Source organism: Dysidea avara, chromosome 4, assembly GCF_963678975.1.
Source record: "Dysidea avara chromosome 4, odDysAvar1.4, whole genome shotgun sequence".
Classification (NCBI taxonomy): Eukaryota; Metazoa; Porifera; class Demospongiae; order Dictyoceratida; family Dysideidae; genus Dysidea; species Dysidea avara.
Window position 1 is genome coordinate 41,121,461 of NC_089275.1, and position 20,159 is coordinate 41,141,619.

The 20,159-nt window shown below is 38.3% G+C and overlaps 2 protein-coding genes across 2 annotated transcripts in view; both read right to left on the bottom strand.

Annotated features, from left to right (window-relative positions):
- LOC136252145 (ubiquitin-like modifier-activating enzyme 1) overlaps window positions 1-20,159 on the bottom strand; it is a 571,137-nt gene that overhangs the window by 435,793 nt on the left and 115,185 nt on the right. The window lies entirely within an intron of this gene.
- Window positions 1-20,159, bottom strand: part of LOC136252737 (protein NLRC5-like) — an 84,224-nt gene that overhangs the window by 54,832 nt on the left and 9,233 nt on the right. The window contains exons 7-8 of the mRNA XM_066045305.1: window positions 12,021-12,089; window positions 11,168-11,320 (exon numbers count right to left, since the gene is read on the bottom strand). Coding sequence (XP_065901377.1) covers window positions 11,168-11,320; window positions 12,021-12,089 — 222 coding nt within the window. The remainder of the gene's footprint in view (window positions 1-11,167; window positions 11,321-12,020; window positions 12,090-20,159) is intronic.

Here is a 20,159-nt window from a genome sequence, read left to right on the forward strand (position 1 = left end):
AATACCATTGCCATCTGCTTGCAGGTCCGAGAAGGGGTGGGATGACTCTCAACCACCTCAGTAACATCACTCATGGATATCTCACTGAGGGACTAGCTCCTGCTACCAGACGCACTTATTCTGCTGGAGAGCAAAGCTTCACCTCCTTCTGTAGTGCTTCAGGGAACCGAGTACTGCCAGCCAATGAGTCAGCCTTACTACTGTTTATTTCTCACCTGGCTTCAAAGAACATTTCCCATGCTACCATAAAGGTCTACCTTGCAGCTATTCGTCACATGCATGTTATCGCTGGCATGCACAGTTCTTTTTAGGAGCAACTCACTCCTAGACTACAGTTGGCACTCAGAGGTATCAAAAGAACCCAGACCATTGTGACACCTCAAAGGACCCGCTTACCCATTACCCTTCAGATTATGTGCAGCATTAAAGACTGCCTCTCCCAACAGCCATGCTCTCACTCCAACATCATGCTCTGGGCTGCATGCTGCTTGGCATTTTTTGGATTCCTTCGGGTCAGCGAGATCACAGTCCCCTGCCAGGGTACCTATGACCCAGGGACTCACCTTTCACTAGCTGATATCTCCCTTGATAATAGGGACCATCCACGTATAATTGCAGTATCCATTAAGCAGTCGAAGACTGACCCCTTTCGGAAGGGAATGACACTATAGCTTGGGGCAACCAATCACCCAGTCTGCCCAGTCGCCGGTATTCTACCATACCTAGCGTTAAGGGGCAACCAGCCAGGACCATTGCTCCTCACCAAAAAAGGACAAGGGCTAACCCGCCAAGCCCTCAGGACTTCATTGGATGTTGTGCTTACCAAACTCCGACTGCAGACATGCAGCTACAACACGCACAGCTTTCGCATTGGTGCAGCTACATCGGCAGCTCAAGTAGACATTCCAGACTGGTGCAATAAGATGCTGGGCCGCTGGAAAAGTGACGCCTACCAACGATATATAAGGATGCCACCACATGAGTTAGCCAGGTTCTCCCAGCAACTGGTCACACCATCATGTAAAAATACAAACAAGTAACAGCTATTCTACCATGCTTGTAAACATTAGATAGGCTTCAGAGGTAATTACTTGATAACTTGGCACCTTTACTGCATTATTATGTATATCAGTAATACAGTTTGATATGTTGCTGTAATTAATTTTATTATTACTTGTCAATCATACCCACATGTTATTTATCGCAGTTTAAACAAACTAATTTGGTACATAATATTCCAGATCCTTTGGGTGAGAGGTCTCCGCTGCCCGCGTTCCCCCTCTCTATGGCCGGCATTGGAAGAATTTGGAAGACTGGGAAGGTATTCTTAATCCAAATTCTTCCCTGCTTACCCAAGTATCTGTCATTCAAATATCATTCCACACTTTATAAATTTGGCCTGCTTAAAAAATTAAGAACAAACTAGCAGTGTATTTTAAGTTGCACCCAAGGCAGCCGAGACCTCAGGCACTCACCAAACCACCCCACCATCAGTCGATAGTGGGTAGCCTGCAACACTTAGCAGGTGAAGCACCAAGATAAAAGGAAGGAACAAAGGTGAGTGTTAATAAGTGAACAACATTAATAACAATTATAGTTGTTATGGGTGATCTATAAGGAGAAGCTCGCAAGGGCACACCTAGGTCTGTACATGCAGACGATACTCCTTTCATGCCAAAACTGTTCTTTGCACTCAACCATATAATAATTTGTGTTTAACAGTTGCTTACAGAAAGTACTAGCTAAAGAATACACACAGCTGCTATTACCAAGTCCAGGTTCAGCTTCATGTTATTGGTAGGGTTTTTGTTGTGTAATTTCCCCATTCTGAAGCTTCTTCCTCATCGTACACACTTGTAATTGTTTAAAGAAAGAATACACATAGAACATAATTTCTGGAACACTACGATACATATACTCCAGGCTTGAAGATCATGCTGCCTAAATTATTAGCCCTCATCACTGCTCCAGTCAAACAGTCTGTCACAAAAAATGTTCCTTTTTAGAACAGATCCACCACACAACATCAGTGACACTTCTAGGATAAGTTTGCAATGTTTCACAACACAAGTAAAGAAATTGTTTACTTCTATATAAGCATAAAGTGCCACAATATCTTGTCATGCGCCTTTGTTAATATAATGTGGGCGCCCACTATTTTACATTATTTGTAGTTCCTTTCAAAGTTGGTGACCGAGACTTATTTAAATCATTGCAACTGGCGAATCACTTGTGCAAATACATTGCAATTTCTGTGAAAAGTACAGTTCAAAGATACCATTAAAGGTATATATATATATATACGTATTCAAAAGTTTCATCACTTCTTAGATTGACTGGCTTTGCATCATCTTCAGCCATTAATTATGTTCATTACGTAGCCCCGCAAATAGAAAAGAATATGCACAGTGATAGAAGACACTGTACAAAAGCACTCTGAAAAGCTATTACATCTAACCTGTCATAAATCAGCAGTTACATTTCTCAGTAAGTGCGAATGCACAATAGTACAGCATTGGTAGCTGTGTATTTGTGTCCTCTTACCAAATACAGTACTTGAACAACAAAGATTACTGTACAACCATTGTTGATAGCGACAAATCCTGAGTTAAGGATTTTAACTTTGTGGGTTTATTTATATGTTATAGCTATTTCTCATAGCACTGTGATCAGCAGAGTGACTGACAGTTCTACTAGAGTAGCTACAACTGTTCTTTAAGAATGCTTTCAATTCTTTAAGGACTTACCATTTCGGTTTAACACACTATGGATTAACAAAGTGAGTGGACTAAGCACTGTTTAATTTTAAAGGTTTTACCTGCAATTATTGGGAATTGGGCATTGTTTATTAATATTATTTTTTAGTAAACATAAATGAAGCTTATGGCATACAAAATCTGTTAGTTGCTAAAAAGATTGAGCTACCTTTATAAAACAATCAAAATCAAACAGTTGTCTACTTAAAACTAGGGATTTTCAACCAAATCAAAAAATTTACATTCCTTAAATTCTTTGGTATGGAAAATGTTGTGGTATCTTTGCAAACTCCACCTCAATCAATGGTTCCTATCAAGAGATACATGTTAAAAAGTTGGTAGAGCAGTGATTTTTGAGTACGACATTTTCAGAGCTTTCCTATACATTATGCGGCACCAAGCACAATGTCCAAAGTGTCATAAATTTCAGAGATAATTAACAAGTGATATTGCATAACAGAGTAAACTTTGGCATTACAGGTCACAGCTAACAATTACTTTATAAAACATGGCGATCATATTGCAACATATACAATCAGTAATGTTCAATATTATTATTGTAAGGCTGCATTTCCATACAGTAGCATCTGAAGATTGATTGTGGTTTTAATAGCGTGGGCTAATAGCCATCAGAACGTTATCCCTATGTTAAAATGTCATTAATACGTAACTATGCTTCAACACGCAATGTTAGAAAACTTGCGATTGTGGGATGGAGTTTATATTGTTATCATTTTTGTACAAAGTTAAGCCAACTAACTTCGCTATTGGGACAGTAAGTAAGTTATTATATTAAGTTAAGTATTTAGGACTGTAAGTTACTAACATATTTCAGTGTAGCAATAGTAGTTTTGCCATTCTGTGGTCTGTTCAAAGGCTGATACGCGGTGGGTAGAAATATGCATCAGCGATCACCCAAACAGTTATTTAGTGCCTTCACTATCCTTTACTAACAGCCAACTAGTCTATCTTATCAAATATACTCAGCTTAGCAACCACTACAAAAATGAGTCCCACAATACAAAGCTCTATGTCACTCAATATAACGAGTCAAGCGTATCGTTCTTGGGCACCAAAGTCATTGGCAAACCACTTTCCCATGATATTTCCTGGGCAATATGTGAGTTAAACCCTGAGCGGCACCTTTGAACGTCCAAGCTAATGTGGTATATTAAAATATTTATGACTACATCGCTATACATAATCAAGAGCAATAATAAACTGTCTATAACCAAAAATAGTAGTTGTAGCCACAATAAATTGACAATAACAGGAGTAGGTACATCAGTATATCTCAACAGGTGGTTGTAAAGCCTTACAACATTTGTATTACATGCTAAAAATATTTTCTTAGAAGTTAGGCATGACCTTGCATGCTATAAAGTAATTTCACCCAACATAACACACTGCTCACTTTCAAACTACATTTGCATTGATGGTGATGGATGTCTTGAATGCCAGGATGGTTGTACAGTGGAACCTCAGTTATCCGAACCCCTTGGGACCAGAGGTGGTCCATAAGTCTGAAAAGTCTGTATCTCTGAAACTGTGTATAAATAACCTTAAAATAGCATGAAGAAAATTTTTGAAAATGTCAGTATTTTCAACTACCCTAATAGAACAGTCACTACTCTAATAGAGCAATGGCGGATCCAGGATGGGGCATTTGGGGCAAATGCCCCCCTCCCCTCACCTTGTGAGGAGCCAGGCATATAGTTCTGATTAAAATAGCTAGCTACTAAACTTAATGTCAGACTAAGATCAGTTCATAAACTCATGAAAGTAAGCACATTTTATTAGCATTTATTACAAATTCACTTGAAACCAAAGCGAACCAGTCAAAATAACTCTGAAATTGTTACCCAGCACATTCGTGCGTACTAAGCGCCTCTAAAAAACAATTATCGTGTTGCTGTTTTAAGACATTCAGAGCCTTTAAACAGTTTTTAAAACTTCACAACCATCTGAAAAGACCAAAAGTGGCAAAAACAACAGTGGGACACTACTAAGAGGAGATCATTTGCTGCTTCAAAAATGCAGCACTGAACTAGAGAATCTGGCTCTCCCCAACTGCCTACAACTTGGCCTGCTTGTGCCCCTCCCCTTGCCAGCTCCTGGATCCGCCCCTGTAGAGCAGTTATTTTCGTGGTTCAGTTAACCGAGAATCCGGATAAGTGGGGTCCGGATAACTGAGGTTCCACTGTAGTTGTAACGCAGGATTCTGAACAGTCCTAGATGATGGTATACCTTTTTCAAGGTGTATTTTCTTGTGAACCACCGCAAGATGTATTTTTACCAAACAAACAAATTACAAATTTAAACTCAGCATATCCACTTTGCTTCTTTCATCCTCACCTGCCACAGAAACTATGCAAAACTTGATAACTTTTGAATAGGAGTGGTGTCGTAAACTCTCATAGAATTCTCCATACAATGGTTCCCTATTGGGAATTCTATTTCTTTAACTTTGATTCCACATATTTAAATAAATACTGGGTGAAATTGAATTCAGTAAAGAGCATTATGACATACAAAGCTTTGGTTACTATCAAGACACACGGTAGTGTGTCGTGCGGCCCAAGAAGCCGGCGCGCCACACCCGTGAGTATATTGACAGGAAGAACGAAAACGTCATTTTCACACCTTTGTATCTCGGTGATCACTTATCTGATTGGAACCAAATTTGCTACACAGTTGTCCGCCAGCCAAGGGAGTCTACATTCCAAATTTGAAGGAAATCGCTCCAGCCATTTCCGAGATACGAGCTGCCAAAGTTTGGTTTTTTTCTTCTTCTTCTTCGTCTTTTCGCACACTTGCAAAAATTGCTATAACAAGCAAACGCGTACTCCAATCGCCTTGAAATTTGGCACACAGAAAGGGAGTCCAAAGGCGAATCCTAGCATCAAATTTGGTACAAATCCGATGAATGGTTCAGGAGTTATGACCGATTATTCGCGTAAAACAAGATTGATTTGTTGTCACGCCTACAGGGTAAACCGCTTCATGGAATGAGTTGAAAATTGCTATGTAGATGGAGTAACCATCGTAGGAGTGCCTTTTGGTGGTTTGAAAGGAATCAAGATAAAGACCACGGAGATATGACACAAAACCCAACCTGTGTCACAATTACGCGATCAATTTTTATGAATAAAAAAGTATTAGTTTTCACGCCTATTAGGCAAACCACTAAGAGCAATGAGCTGAAAATCGGTGTATAGCTGGAATAATTTTCATTGAAAGTCCTTGCAATAGTACAGAAGAATCGGATTACAAACCACTGAGTTATGATTCGAAAGCCAACTCCGTGTAGCAAATGCGAGATCGAGATACTCTAATAGAACAGTCACCCTAATAGATAGAGCATTCAGCTAATTTATTTACTCCATTATAGAATTTTATTACATCACAAGTTATTCTGTAGGGAGTTCAGCTGCAAACAGTTAATCTTATAGACAGATCAGCAAGAAGACAGTCACCATGTGGAGAGTTAAGCAAATATATCACTATAGAGATTCAGAACATTACAAGTCACACTGAAGAAAGTTCAGTTATAAACAAGTCATGCACTGTGTAGAGAATTCAGCTACAATTAAGTCACTCTCTAGAGAATTCAGTTACACAGAATTCAGCTACACACAAGTCACTGTGGAGAGAGTTCAGCTACAAACAAATTACCTTTTAGAGTGATCAGCTACAAACAAAACACTTTGCAGGGTGTTCAGCTGCAACAAATCAACCTTTAGAGCGATCAGCAATGAACAAATCAACACAAATCTACCTATAGAGAGATCAGCTAGAAACAAATCACCCTGAAGAGAGTTCAGCTACAAAAAATCACCCTGTAGAGACATCAGCTAGAAACTAGACACAATGTAAGGAGTTCAGCTACAAGCAATCACCCTGTAGAGAGTTCAGCTAAAACAAATCAACCTGCAGAGAGATCAGCTACAAACAAATCACCTTATAGAGAGTTCAGCTACAAACAGATTATCTGTAGAGAGATCGGCTACAAACAAATCAACCTGCAGAGAGATCAGCTACACACAAATCAACCTGTAGAGAGATCAGCTACAAACAAATCACCCTGTAGAGAGATCAGCTAGAAACTACACACAATGTAAGGAGTTCAGCTACAAACAAATCAACCTGTAGAGAGTTCAGCTAAAACAAATCAACCTGCAGAGAGATCAGCTACAAACAAATCACCTTATAGACAGTTCAGCTACAAACAAATTACCTTGTAGAGAGATTGGCTACAAACAAATCAACCTGCAGAGAGATCAGCTACACACAATTCAACTTGTAGAGAGATCAGCTACAAACAAATCACCCTGTAGAGAGATCAGCTAGAAACTAGACACAATGTAAGGAGTTCAGCTACAAGCAAATCACCGTGTAGAGAGTTCAGCTACAAACAAACCAACCTGTAGAACGATCAGCTAGAAACAAATCACCCTGAAGAGAGGTCAGCTACAAAAAATCACCCTGTAGAGATATCAGCTAGAAACAAATCACCCTGAAGAGAGGTCAGCTACAAAAAATCACCTTGTAGAGAGATCAACTACAAACAAAACATTTTGCAGAGAGTTCAGCTACAAACAAATCAACCTGTAGAGAGATCATCTAGAAACAAATCAACCTGCAGAGTGATGAGTTACAAACAAATCAGCTTGTAGAGAGATCAGTTACACACAAATCAACCTGTACAGAGATAAGCTAAAACAAATCAGAGTTCAGCTAAAACAAATCAATCTGCAGAGAGATTAGCTACATACAAATCACCTTATAGATAGTTCAGCTACAAACAAATTACCTTGTGGAGAGATCGGCTACAAACAAATCACCCTGCAGAGAGATCAGCTACACACAAATCAACTTGTATAGAGATCAGCTACAAACAAATCACCCTGTAGAGAGATCAGCTAGAAACTAGCCACAATGTAAGGAGTTCAGCTACAAACAAATCACCCTGTAGAGAGATCAGCTACAAACTAGACACAAAGTAAGGAGTACAGCTACAAGCAAGTTACCCTGTAGAGAGTTCATCTACAAGCAAATCAACCTGCAGAGCAATCAGCTAGAAACAAAGCACCCTGAAGAGAGGTCAGCTACAAACAAAACACTTTGCAGAGAATTCAGCTACAAACAAATCAGCTTGTAGAGAGATCAGTTACACACAAATCAACCTGTAGAGAGATAAGCTAGAAACAAATCACCCTGTAGAGAGTTCAGCTACAAGCAAAACACCCTGTAGAGAGTTCAGCAACAAAGAAACCACCATGTAGAGAGTTCAGCTGCAAACAAATCACCTTATAGAGAGTTCAGCTACAAACAAATCACCTTGTAGAGAGATCAGCTAGAAACTAGACACAATGTAAGGAGTTCAGCTACAAGCAAATCACCCTTTAGTGAGTTCAGCTACAAACAAATCAACCTGCAGTGAGATCACCTACAAAAAAGCACCTTGTACAGAGTTCAGCTACAAACAAATTACCCTGTAGAGAGATCGGCTACAAACAAATCAACCAGTAGAAAGATCAGCTACACACAAATCAACCTGTAGAGAGATCAGTTACAAACAAATCACCCTGTAGAGAGATCAGCTAGAAACTAGACACAATGTAAGGAGTTCAGCTACAAGTAAATCACCCTGTAGAGAGTTCAGCTACAACAAATCAACCTGCAGAGAGATCAGCTACAAATAAATCACTTTATAGACAGTTCAGCTACAAACAAATTACCTTGTAGAGAGATCGACTGCAAATTAATCAACCAGCAGAGAGATCAGCTACACACAAATCAACTTGTAGAGAGATCAGCTACAAACAAATCACCCTGTAGAGAGATCAGCTACAAACAAATCACCCTGTAGAGAGATCAGCTAGAAACTAGATACAATGCAAGGAGTTCAGCTACAAGCAAAATCACCCTTTAGTGAGTTCAGCTACAAACAAATCAACCTGCAGTGAGATCACCCACAAAAACGCACTTGTACAGAGTTCAGTTACAAACAAATCACCCTGTAGAGAGATCAGGTAGAAGAATTCACCTTGTAGAGAGTTCAGCAACAAAGAAACCACCATGTAGAGAGTTCAGCTGCAAACAAATCACCCAGTAGAAAGATCAGCTAGAAGAAGTTACCTTGTAGAGAGCTCAGTTACAAAGAAACCATCATATAGAGAGTTCAGCTACAAAGAAATTACCCCGTAGAGAGTTCAGCTAGAAGAAGTCACCTTAAGAGTTCAGCTACAAAGAAATCATCATGTACAGAGTTCAGCTACAAAGAAACCACCTGTACAGAATTCAACTACAAACAAATCACCCTGTATAGAGATCAGCTAGAAGAAGTTACCTTGTAGATAGTTCAGCTACAACAATTCACCCTGTAGAAAGATCAGCTAGAAGAAGTCACCTTGTAGAGTGTTCAGTTACAAAGAAACCATCTTGTAGAGAGTTCAGCTGCAAACAAATCACTCTGTAGAGAGTTCAGCTACAAAGAAACCGCCATGTAGAGAGTTCAGCCTCATACAAACCACCTTGTAGAGAATTCAACTACAACAAATCACCCTGTAGAGAAGAAGTTACCTTGTAGAGAGTTCAGCTACAAAGAAACCATCATGTAGGGAGTTCAGCTACAAAGAAACCACCATGTAGAGAGTTTAGCTGCAAACAAATCACCTGTAGAGAGTTCAGCTAGAAACAAATTACCCCGCAGAGAGATCAGCTGGACGAAGTCACCTTGTAGAGAGTTCAGCTACAAAGAAACCGCCATGTAGAGAGTTCAGCCTCAAACAAACCACCTTGTAGAGAATTCAACTACAACAAATCACCCTGTAGAGAAGAAGTCACCTTGTAGAGAGTTCAGCTACAAAGAAACCATCATGTAGGGAGTTCAGCTACAAAGAAACCATCATGTAGAGAGATCAGCTGCAAACAAATCACCCTGCAGAGAGTTCAGCTACAAAAAAAATCACCCTGTAGAGAGTTCAGCTAGACGAAGTCACCTTATAGAGAGTTCAGCTACAAAGAAACCATCATGTAGAGAGTTCGGCTACAAAGACACCACCATGTAGAGAGTTTAGCTGCAAACAAATCACCTGTAGAGAGTTCAGCTAGAAACAAAATACCCTGTATAGAGACCAGCTAGAAGAGGTTACCTTGTAGAGAGTTCAGTTACAAAGAAACCATCCTGTATATAGTTCAGCTACATTTCAAGTCACCCAGTAGAGAGATCAGCTGCAAAAAATTATCCTGTGGGGAATAATGGGCATGTAATAAATATATGTATATAATTTGTATAATTACTAATAAAATCAAAAATAATTGAAGTACTAAAATTCTTCTTTAAGTTCTTTTCTTCTTCCTGTAGTAAAGAAAAAAACACATGGGTTAAAAAAGCCCCAAAGCCAGCCATAGGCCGGCTTTGCAGTATACAAATACAAAAAGAAGTGATATCTAATCAAAAACAGCTAAGCTGTAAAAAAAGGTGCGGCCCCCAAAAAGGCCATGGTGAAAAAAGATGTGAAATCCAAAGTGGCGGCCAAGAAATGGCTGTGATGGTAGGTTAATGGTTACATTTTAATAACGACAATTCAGGTGAATTTTGTGCCGCTTGGTCTTGGCACCAAATTCACCTGAATTGTTGTTATTAACATGTAACCATTAACCTACCATCACAGCCATTTCGTGGCCGCCACCTTGGATTTCACATCTTTTTTCACCATGGCCTATTTGGGGGCCGCACCTTTTTTTACAGCTTGGCTGTTTTTGATTAGATATAATATAACAGTAGCTCATCAAAAGTTTGCTGAAAGTGTGAAATTTGATTAGCAAAAATATACATGAAAATTTGATGGGCTGAAAATCTCTATTAAAATATTCTAATAAAACAGTCAGGTGGAACGATAAAAATATACTTTAGTAGAGCAACCAGTTATAACAATAGTAAAGCTGAAACATTAATACAAATTGATAATAGAGTAGACAATGGATACTAATGAGAAAAAGGGGCTGGCATAATTTTGGAATAATGAGCAATCCTCATGTGATTAATAGGTGAGATTTAAGCACTGCTCAAATGCATAATGTCCATTTCTTATGAGCATAATAGTCTGAAGTCTACAGTGTACCTTGGAAGCAGCAGCAGCATATTATCTAAGGCCAGCCCTGCAACATAGGAAACTAGAATGTCACTTTTAATATTTTCCTGCATATATCAAAAATGGATGGCAGTCTTTTATGCAAGTATATACAATCTTTGCACCTTGATATAGGCCCAATTTGTATTGCTCTGTATGTTAGGTAATGGGATGTTGTGTACATAAATACTCACCATACTATGTATAAAAATTTTGCAACTTAGCTGGATTGCATAGTATGCTCATACTTACAACATATATGTGGCAAATTACCTGATCGTCTTCTTGAGAAGCTTTTCTCTCTCGATATCTTTGATAAATGGTCAGTTTCTTTTTCAAAGTGTCTCTCTCTGTACTCACTATTTGAAGTTGAGTTTGTACTGCTGATATTTCTTCATCATGACTATTTTTAGCAATCTCAATTTCCTATGAAAGTGCCCAAATATGTAACTGGATTTTGGAAAAATGAGCCAAATTGCACATGGGAAACGGTTTTAAAAAATTCAAGTCAGCATAACTTGCCAAGGATAGCAATAATGTATATGAAATTCACACTAAAGATGCATCAATCTATTACCTTTTAAACCACTTTCAGTACTTGTAGTTAAATAAGATAGAAAATCTGAGCAGTTGGACAAGCGAAGTAGTATCATGGTAGTATCACGAGTATTCACAAAGGGGTGGAGGGTGGTGGGGTGGGCAAGAGATAGACTTCAAAATGGAGGTGGACCACGATTGGAGTCCAGACACAAGATTACAGGGCAGTGCTGGCTTCTTAGTGGCTGGTATGTAGCAAAATCAACAGAAAAAATGTCTGCCCAACATTATCAGGCCATCTACCAGTAAACCACTGATTCTTGCCAAGCCAGGCCCTCCACAAGGCCAAAAACCGCCATTCGAGCTCTCCACACCACCCAGATAAGATGTCTGTTAAAACCAGCATCGAGTAGTTTAAGTAGTACTAAGGGTAGAAACTAGTAATGACAATAGTGTGGCTATCCATTGGTGGTGTTAGTTTGATTTGCCTGATGTGCGATTTGGATCGGTTTTGTAAAATCTGGTCGGTCACACACACACACACACACAACACACACACACGATATTCAACTGATAGGGTTGTCCTTACTGCCTTCAATCTCTCATTGAGTTCCTGCTGTTTAGTTAATTCTGACATAGTTTGAGTAAATTTTCCAAACTGTTGAATTCAAATACATGTACCCATGAACAACAATAGTATTGGTAAGTCACCTGTACATGCAATATATATAAAAAATGTCTATCTCATATACATGTCATGTTCTATAGTCCAGTTTAACACAAGTTCATGGTATGGAAACAAAATACATGCTAATTTATTATGGGTTGCACAGTATCTGGTGTACTTTGGGGACTAATAACAAAAATGATTCCTTTTTTTGAAATGTTTTGAAGCCTATGAGACTATGATTATAATATATTATGTTTTTTTTTTTTGTGAGAGCCAAACCCATTCTGTTTACTATTATCTACAGTATACTAAAACAACCAAGCTGTAAAAATAAGGGTACAGCTCTTTCTCAAAAGGCCAAGGTGAAAAAATTTGTGAAATTAAAGGTGGCAACCAAGAAATGGATGCAATGATGATAATGTCAATCGTTATGTTTAATGACATGATCATTAAAAACAATACAAATTGTTTTTCATCCTGGCTTTTTGGGAGCTTCACCCTTTCTTCACAGCTTGGTTGTATTTGGTACAATATCATCTCCCAGATCAACATCAAGTCATCACCCTATCCACAGATATAATGTTGTTCACGCAAGTGATTCAGAAATACGTGTAATGTAATGATCTATATACCACAGTAGCGTGGGAGTTCAAAGGAAAAACTTACTGATTCCCCTATTTGCGGTGAACATGATGGTGATAATTTTAGCTCCATACCTCAATCCGTTAGTAAGTTACAACCATTTTGTTAACATCTGCAATTCATTTTCCTAATACTTGCTTTACAAATCAATTTTTCTGTTGCTGCTACTTTGTAGGGCTGTAACTCCCAAAATTATTGGAATATGAGGCTGAAACTTTGCCAGTGGGTACACTTGACTATTATGTAAACAGGAATTTGAAAAATGCATGATCGTGTTGGGTTTTTGCAGATCCAGTCACATATATATGTGACTGGATCTGCGTAAAGGAGTCTTATAGCCTTTCAAATTGGCAACCCTTAACTTGAATTGTGATTATGGTACCATCCTGAAATTTGGACACATTACAATCTTAAAATAGCACTATTTCATAGTTTAATATGAAGGTGACAGGATAAAAACTCAAGGAGTTATGAGTGGTCAATTTGGAAAGGATATAAGACCCCTTTTTGCAGATCCAGTCACACACACAAACACACACACATATACAGTGTTGGGAGTAATGCATTACTTATGTAATGCGTAATGCGTTACGTAAAATTATTACTTTTGTGGTAACTAAGTAATATAACAAAATACGCTTATACAAATGTAACGCATTACCTAAGTAATATAGTTACTGTAATGAATCTAATATTACATAATATTATTACTACAAGTAACGAAGTTACTAATCTCGTTAGCAATCCACCAAGTAATGCCTAATCACAACGAAGTAATGAAGCCTACTGAATGAAGCTTAAGGCATGTCCACACGACAAAAATAATGTGAATTGAATGCGCATTGATTCGGATTATTCACGTCCACACGGAATGCGAATTAAGGTGATTCGAATTGAAAGTGGATTACACGAATCCACCTCCATAGGTGGTTTGAATACGAATTGGTTGTGAATCGGGATTTGCTACGTCATAATAATGCAGTGCTAGTTAGCATGTGAGGGGTTGACACGTTTGTGCGTGACCTTTGTAAACAACACAAGGTAGAAATACAGAAGCGCTCGGTGTAATAAAAGCGCAGGGACATGTCGAAGAAGTGTTTTATCATCGTAGCTAACCCTTAGAGTTTGAAAGAACAACGGTCTCATACCACCATCAGCCGTCTTTTGTTCTCTACTCATAGAAATCCTTCCGGTACATTATAAGTGTCACTACGAGCATTCTATCGTTAAGCTCATTGTTCTCTTGGTTGGCGCAAATGAGTGTTTTCGGTGTTTAATTATCTGTTTACCACACTAGTAAATTCAATAATGCGCATTACGCAATAATGCATGTGGACACATTCAATTTGGATTCGATACGGATTGCCTAAATTCGTTTTGCATCTGGTTCCTGATTTGAATTCGTGTGGACATGCCTTTATTCACCAGTTTCTTACTTATAACCAAGATTTGCTCAATGTCTAACAATGCAATCATGTCAAGTGATAAGGTGGTAGTTTCACACATGACAGCTTAAGGCTATGGACACAAAGTAATATAATATGTAATATTATTATAGTTACTTTATTTTATGGGTAATATGTAACTGTAACTAAATAGTTCAGTTGCAAGTAATATGTAATATGTAACTAGTTACTTTTAAAAAGTAACTCATATATACAGTATATATATTAATGTGACCGGATCTGTGAAAACCCAACACAATTGTGCAAGCCTAAATTTTCAGTGAAAAGCATTGAAGACAAATACTTGCATATTACAAAAAAATTTCATAAAATTTTTAAATGCTTTGTTCTTAGCGAACACAGGGACTAACACTAAAATCCTGGATATCTTATTTGCCTACTCGAAAATCATTGTTTCACTGTAGTAGACCCAAGGATATTCAAGTTATGGGCATTTGTTTACTTCACGTCCAAACAGTAGTACATGATTGATATTTCTTCACTGATTTCACCTTTGCATGTAATGAAGTAAGGTGCTACAAGGAAATTTTACCCAGTAATCAATTTTCCTATTCATGGCAAACACGATGGTGCAAATATCAACTCATACATCTGTCTAAGTAAATTACAAATATTTCATAAACAGGAATTTGAAAAATGCATAATTGTGTCAGATTTTTCTAGATCTGGTGACACATATACATATCAAGACACACGGTAGTGTGTCGTGCGGCCCAAGAAGCCGGCGCGCCACACCCGTGAGTATATTAACAGGAAGAACGAAAACGTCATTTTCACACCTTTGTATCTCGGTGATCACTTATCTGATTGGAACCAAATTTGCTATACAGTTGCCCGCCAGCCAAGGGAGTCTACATTCCAAATGTGAAGGAAATGGCTCCAGCCATTTCCGAGATACGAGCTGCCAAAGTTTTTTTTTTTCTTCGTTTTTTTTTTCTTCTTCTTCTTCGTCTTTTCGCACACTTGCAAAAATTACTATAACAAGCAAACGCGTACTCCAATCGCCTTGAAATTTGGCACACAGAAAGGAAGTCCAAAGGCGAATCCTAGCATCAAATTTGGTACAAATCCGATGAACGGTTCAGGAGTTATGACCGATTATTCGCGTAAAACAAGATCGATTTGTTGTCACGCCTACAGGGTAAACCGCTTCATGGAATGAGTTGAAAATTGCTATGTATATGGAGTAACCATCGTAGGAGTGCCTTTTGGTGGTTTGAAAGGAATCAAGATAAAGACCACGGAGATATGACACAAAACCCAACCTGTGTCACAATTACGCGATCGATTTTTGGTAATAAAAAAGTATTAGTTTTTACGCCTACTAGGCAAACCGCTAAGAGCAATGAGCTGAAAATCAGTGTATAGCTGGAATAATCTTCATAGAAAGTCTTTGCAGTAGTACAGAAGAATCGGATTACAAACCACTGAGTTATGATTCGAAAGCCAACTCCGTGTAGCAAATGCGAGATCGAGATACTCTAATAGAACAGTCACCCTAATAGATCATTCGGCTAATTTATTTACTCCATTATAGAATTTTATTACATCACAAGTTATTCTGTAGGGAGTTCAGCTGCAAACAGTTAATCTTATAGACAGTTCAGCAAGAAGACAGTCACCATGTGGAGAGTTAAGCAAATATATCACTATAGAAATTCAGAACATTACAAGTCACACTGAAGAAAGTTCAGTTATAAACAAGTCATGCACTGTGTAGAGAATTCAGCTACAATTAAGTCACTCTCTAGAGAATTCAGTTACACAGAATTCAGCTACACACAAGTCACTGTGGAGAGAGTTCAGCTACAAACAAATTACCCTTTAGAGCGATCAGCAATGAACAAATCAACACAAATCTACCTGTAGAGAGATAAGCTAGAAACAAATCACCCTGTAGAGAGTTCAGCTACAAAAAATCACCCTGTAGAGACATCAGCTAGAAACTAGACACAATGTAAGGAGTTCAGCTACAAGCAATCACCCTGTAGAGAGTTCAGCTAAAACAAATCAACCTGCAAAGATCAGCTACAAACAAATCACCTTATAGAGAGTTCAGCTACAAACAGATTACCTGTAGAGAGATCAGCTACAAACAAATCAACCTGCAGAGAGATCAGCTACACACAAATCAACTTGTAGAGAGATCAGCTACAAACAAATCACCCTGTAGGAAGATCAGCTAGAAACTACACACAATGTAAGGAGTTCAGCTACAAACGAATCACCCTGTAGAGAGTTCAGCTAAAACAAATCAACCAGCAGAGAGATCAATTACAAACAAAACAACTTATAGACAGTTCAGCTACAAACAAATTACCTTGTAGAGAGATCGGCTACAAACAAATCAACCTGCAGAGAGATCAGCTAGAAACTAGACACAATGTAAGGAGTTCAGCTACAAGCAAATCACCCTGTAGAGAGTTCAGCTACAAACAAACCAACCTGTAGAGCGATCAGCTAGAAACAAATTACCCTGAAGAGAGGTCAGCTACAAAAAATCACCCTGTAGAGATATCAGCTAGAAACAAATCACCCTGAAGAGAGGTCAGCTACAAAAATCACCTTGTAGAGAGATCAACTACAAACAAAACATTTTGCATAGAGTTCAGCTACAAACAAATCAACCTTTAGAGCGATCAGCAACAAACAAATCAACCTGTAGAGAGATCATCTAGAAACAAATCAACCTGCAGAGTGATCACCTACAAACAAATCAGCTTGTAGAGAGATCAGTTACACACAAATCAACCTGTACAGAGATAAGCTAAAACAAATCAATCTGCAGAGAGATTAGCTACATACAAATCACCTTATAGATAGTTCAGCTATAAACAAATTACCTTGTAGAGAGATCGGCTACAAACAAATCACCCTGCAGAGAGATCAGCTACACACAAACCAACTTGTATAGAGATCAGCTACAAACAAATCACCCTGTAGAGAGATCAGCTAGAAACTACACACAATGTAAGGAGTTCAGCTACAAACAAATCACCCTGTAGAGAGATCAGCTACAAACTAGATACAAAGTAAGGAGTTCAGCTACAAGTAAATCACCTTGTAGAGAGTTCAGCTAAAACAAATCAACCTGCAGAGAGATTAGCTACAAATAAATCACTTTATAGACAGTTCAGCTACAAACAAATTACCTTGTAGAGAGATCGGCTGCAAATTAATCAACCTGCAGAGAGATCAGCTACACACAAATCAACTTGTAGAGAGGTCAGCTACAAACAAATCACCCTGTAGAGAGATCAGCTAGAAACTAGATACAATGCAAGGAGTTCAGCTACAAGCAAAATCACCCTTTAGTGAGTTCAGCTACAAACAAATCAACCTGCAGTGAGATCACCCACAAAAACGCACTTGTACAGAGTTCAGTTACAAACAAATTACCCTGTAGAGAGATCAGGTAGAAGAATTCACCTTGTAGAGAGTTCAGCAACAAAGAAACCACCATGTAGAGAGTTCAGCTGCAAACAAATCACCCAGTAGAAAGATCAGCTAGAAGAAGTTACCTTGTAGAGAGTTCAGTTACAAAGAAACCATCATATAGAGAGTTCAGCTACAAAGAAATTACCCCGTAGAGAGCTCAGCTAGAAGAAGTCACCTTGTAAAGCGTTCATCTACAAAGAAACCACCTGTACAGAATTCAACTACAAACAAATCACCCTGTATAGAGATCAGCTAGAAGAAGTTACCTTGTAGATAGTTCAGCTACAACAATTCACCCTGTAGAAAGATCAGCTAGAAGAAGTCACCTTGTAGAGTGTTCAGCTACAAAGAAACCACCATGTAGAGAGTTCAGCCTCATACAAAGCACCTTGTAGAGAATTCAACTACAACAAATCACCCTGTAGAGAAGAAGTTACCTTGTAGAGAGTTCAGCTACAAAGAAACCATCATGTAGGGAGTTCAGCTACAAAGAAACCACCATGTAGAGAGTTTAGCTGCAAACAAATCACCTGTAGAGAGTTCAGCTAGAAACAAATCACCCTGTAGAGAGATCAGCTGGACGAAGTCACCTTGTAGAGAGTTCAGCTACAAAGAAACCATCATGTAGATAGTTCAGCTGCAAAAAAATCACCCTGCAGAGAGTTCAGCTACAAAAAAATCACCCTGTAGAGAGTTCAGCTAGACGAAGTCACCTTATAGAGAGTTCAGCTACAAAGAAACCATCATGTAGAGAGTTCGGCTACAAAGACACCACCATGTAGAGAGTTTAGCTGCAAACAAATCACCTGTAGAGAGTTCAGCTAGAAACAAAATACCCTGTAGAGAGACCAGCTAGAAGAGGTTACCTTGTAGAGAGTTCAGCTACAAAGAAACCATCCTGTATATAGTTCAGCTACATTTCAAGTCACCCAGTAGAGAGATCAGCTGCAAAAAAATATCCTGTGGGGCATAATGGGCATGTAATAAATATATGTATATAATTTGTATAATTACTAATAAAATCAAAAATAATTGAAGTACTAAAATTCTTCTTTAAGTTCTTTTCCTCTTCCTGTAGTAAAGAAAAAAAACACATGGGTTAAAAAAGCCCCAAAGCCAGCCATAGGCCGGCTTTGCAGTATACAAATACAAAAAGAAGTGATATCTAATCAAAAACAGCCAAGCTGTAAAAAAAGGTGCGGCCCCCAAAAAGGCAATGGTGAAAAAAGATGTGAAATCCAAGGTGGCGGCCAAGAAAATGGCTGTGATGGTAGGTTAATGGTTACATTTTAATAACGACAATTCATGTGAATTTTGTGCCGCTTGGTCTTGGCACCAAATTCACCTGAATTGTTGTTATTAAAATGTAACCATTAACCTACCATCACCGCCATTTTCTTGGCCGCCACCTTGGATTTCACATCTTTTTTCACCATGGCCTTTTTGGGGGCCGCACCTTTTTTTACAGCTTGGCTGTTTTTGATTAGATATACTTATCAATAATGTGGCTGTAGTATAATCTGTGCAAGTCAGGTGTACACTATAATAATTTTATTCCTGTGGCTTACAAAATATGTGACAGGATCTGTGAAAACCTGAAACAATCACGCATTTTTTGAATTCCTGTTTATTATAATCTACGTAGCCAAGGGTACTCTCTGGCAAAGTTTCAGCTTCATATGCCAATAACTTTGGGAGTTAAAGCCCTACAAAGTAGCAACAACAAAAAGATTGATTTGTACAGCAAATATAGGGAAAATAAATTACAGGCACTTACTAAAACGGTTGTAACTTATGAACAGAATACTGTACAGAGTTAAACATTGTATCATCATGTTCGCCATGAATAGGGGAATCAGTTACTGGGTAAGTTTGTCCTTTTGTCACCTTTCTTTACTACATGCAAGGACAAAATGTGTGAAGAAAGATTGATTGCGTATGATCGCTTCAATGTGATGTAAAAAAATGCCTATAACTTGCATGTCCTTAGGTATACTGCAACAAAATGAACTTCTCTTCACTAGGCGAATAAGATGATATCCAGGTTTCTATTGTTAGTCCCTTTCTTCAGTAAGAAATAGACATTTAAAAGATTTATGGATTTTTTTTCAATATTATGCAAATATTTTGCTCACTGTATTCAATGCTTTATAATGGAGGTTTAGGCTTGTGTGGTTGTGTTGGGTTTTTGCACATATAAGTGATACCTATGATATACCAATGTTACCACTGCTACTCACTATTTACTACAGAACTACCTGTGCAATAACACAATAATGAAATGGTGATGTATTCTAAGAAAAGATACACATAGAACTACCCGGATTCAAACCCTCTACCGCTAAAACCATTAAATATGCTTGGTTTTCAAAGGAATGCACCTCATGTGTTCTCTACACCATGGCTTTCAACAGGCTGCAGAAGACGAATGGAAGCACTTAGAAGCTCACAAGAAAATGAGCAGCGTATACATATTTCCACACAATTGTACAGGCAATAATGCAACCTAAGC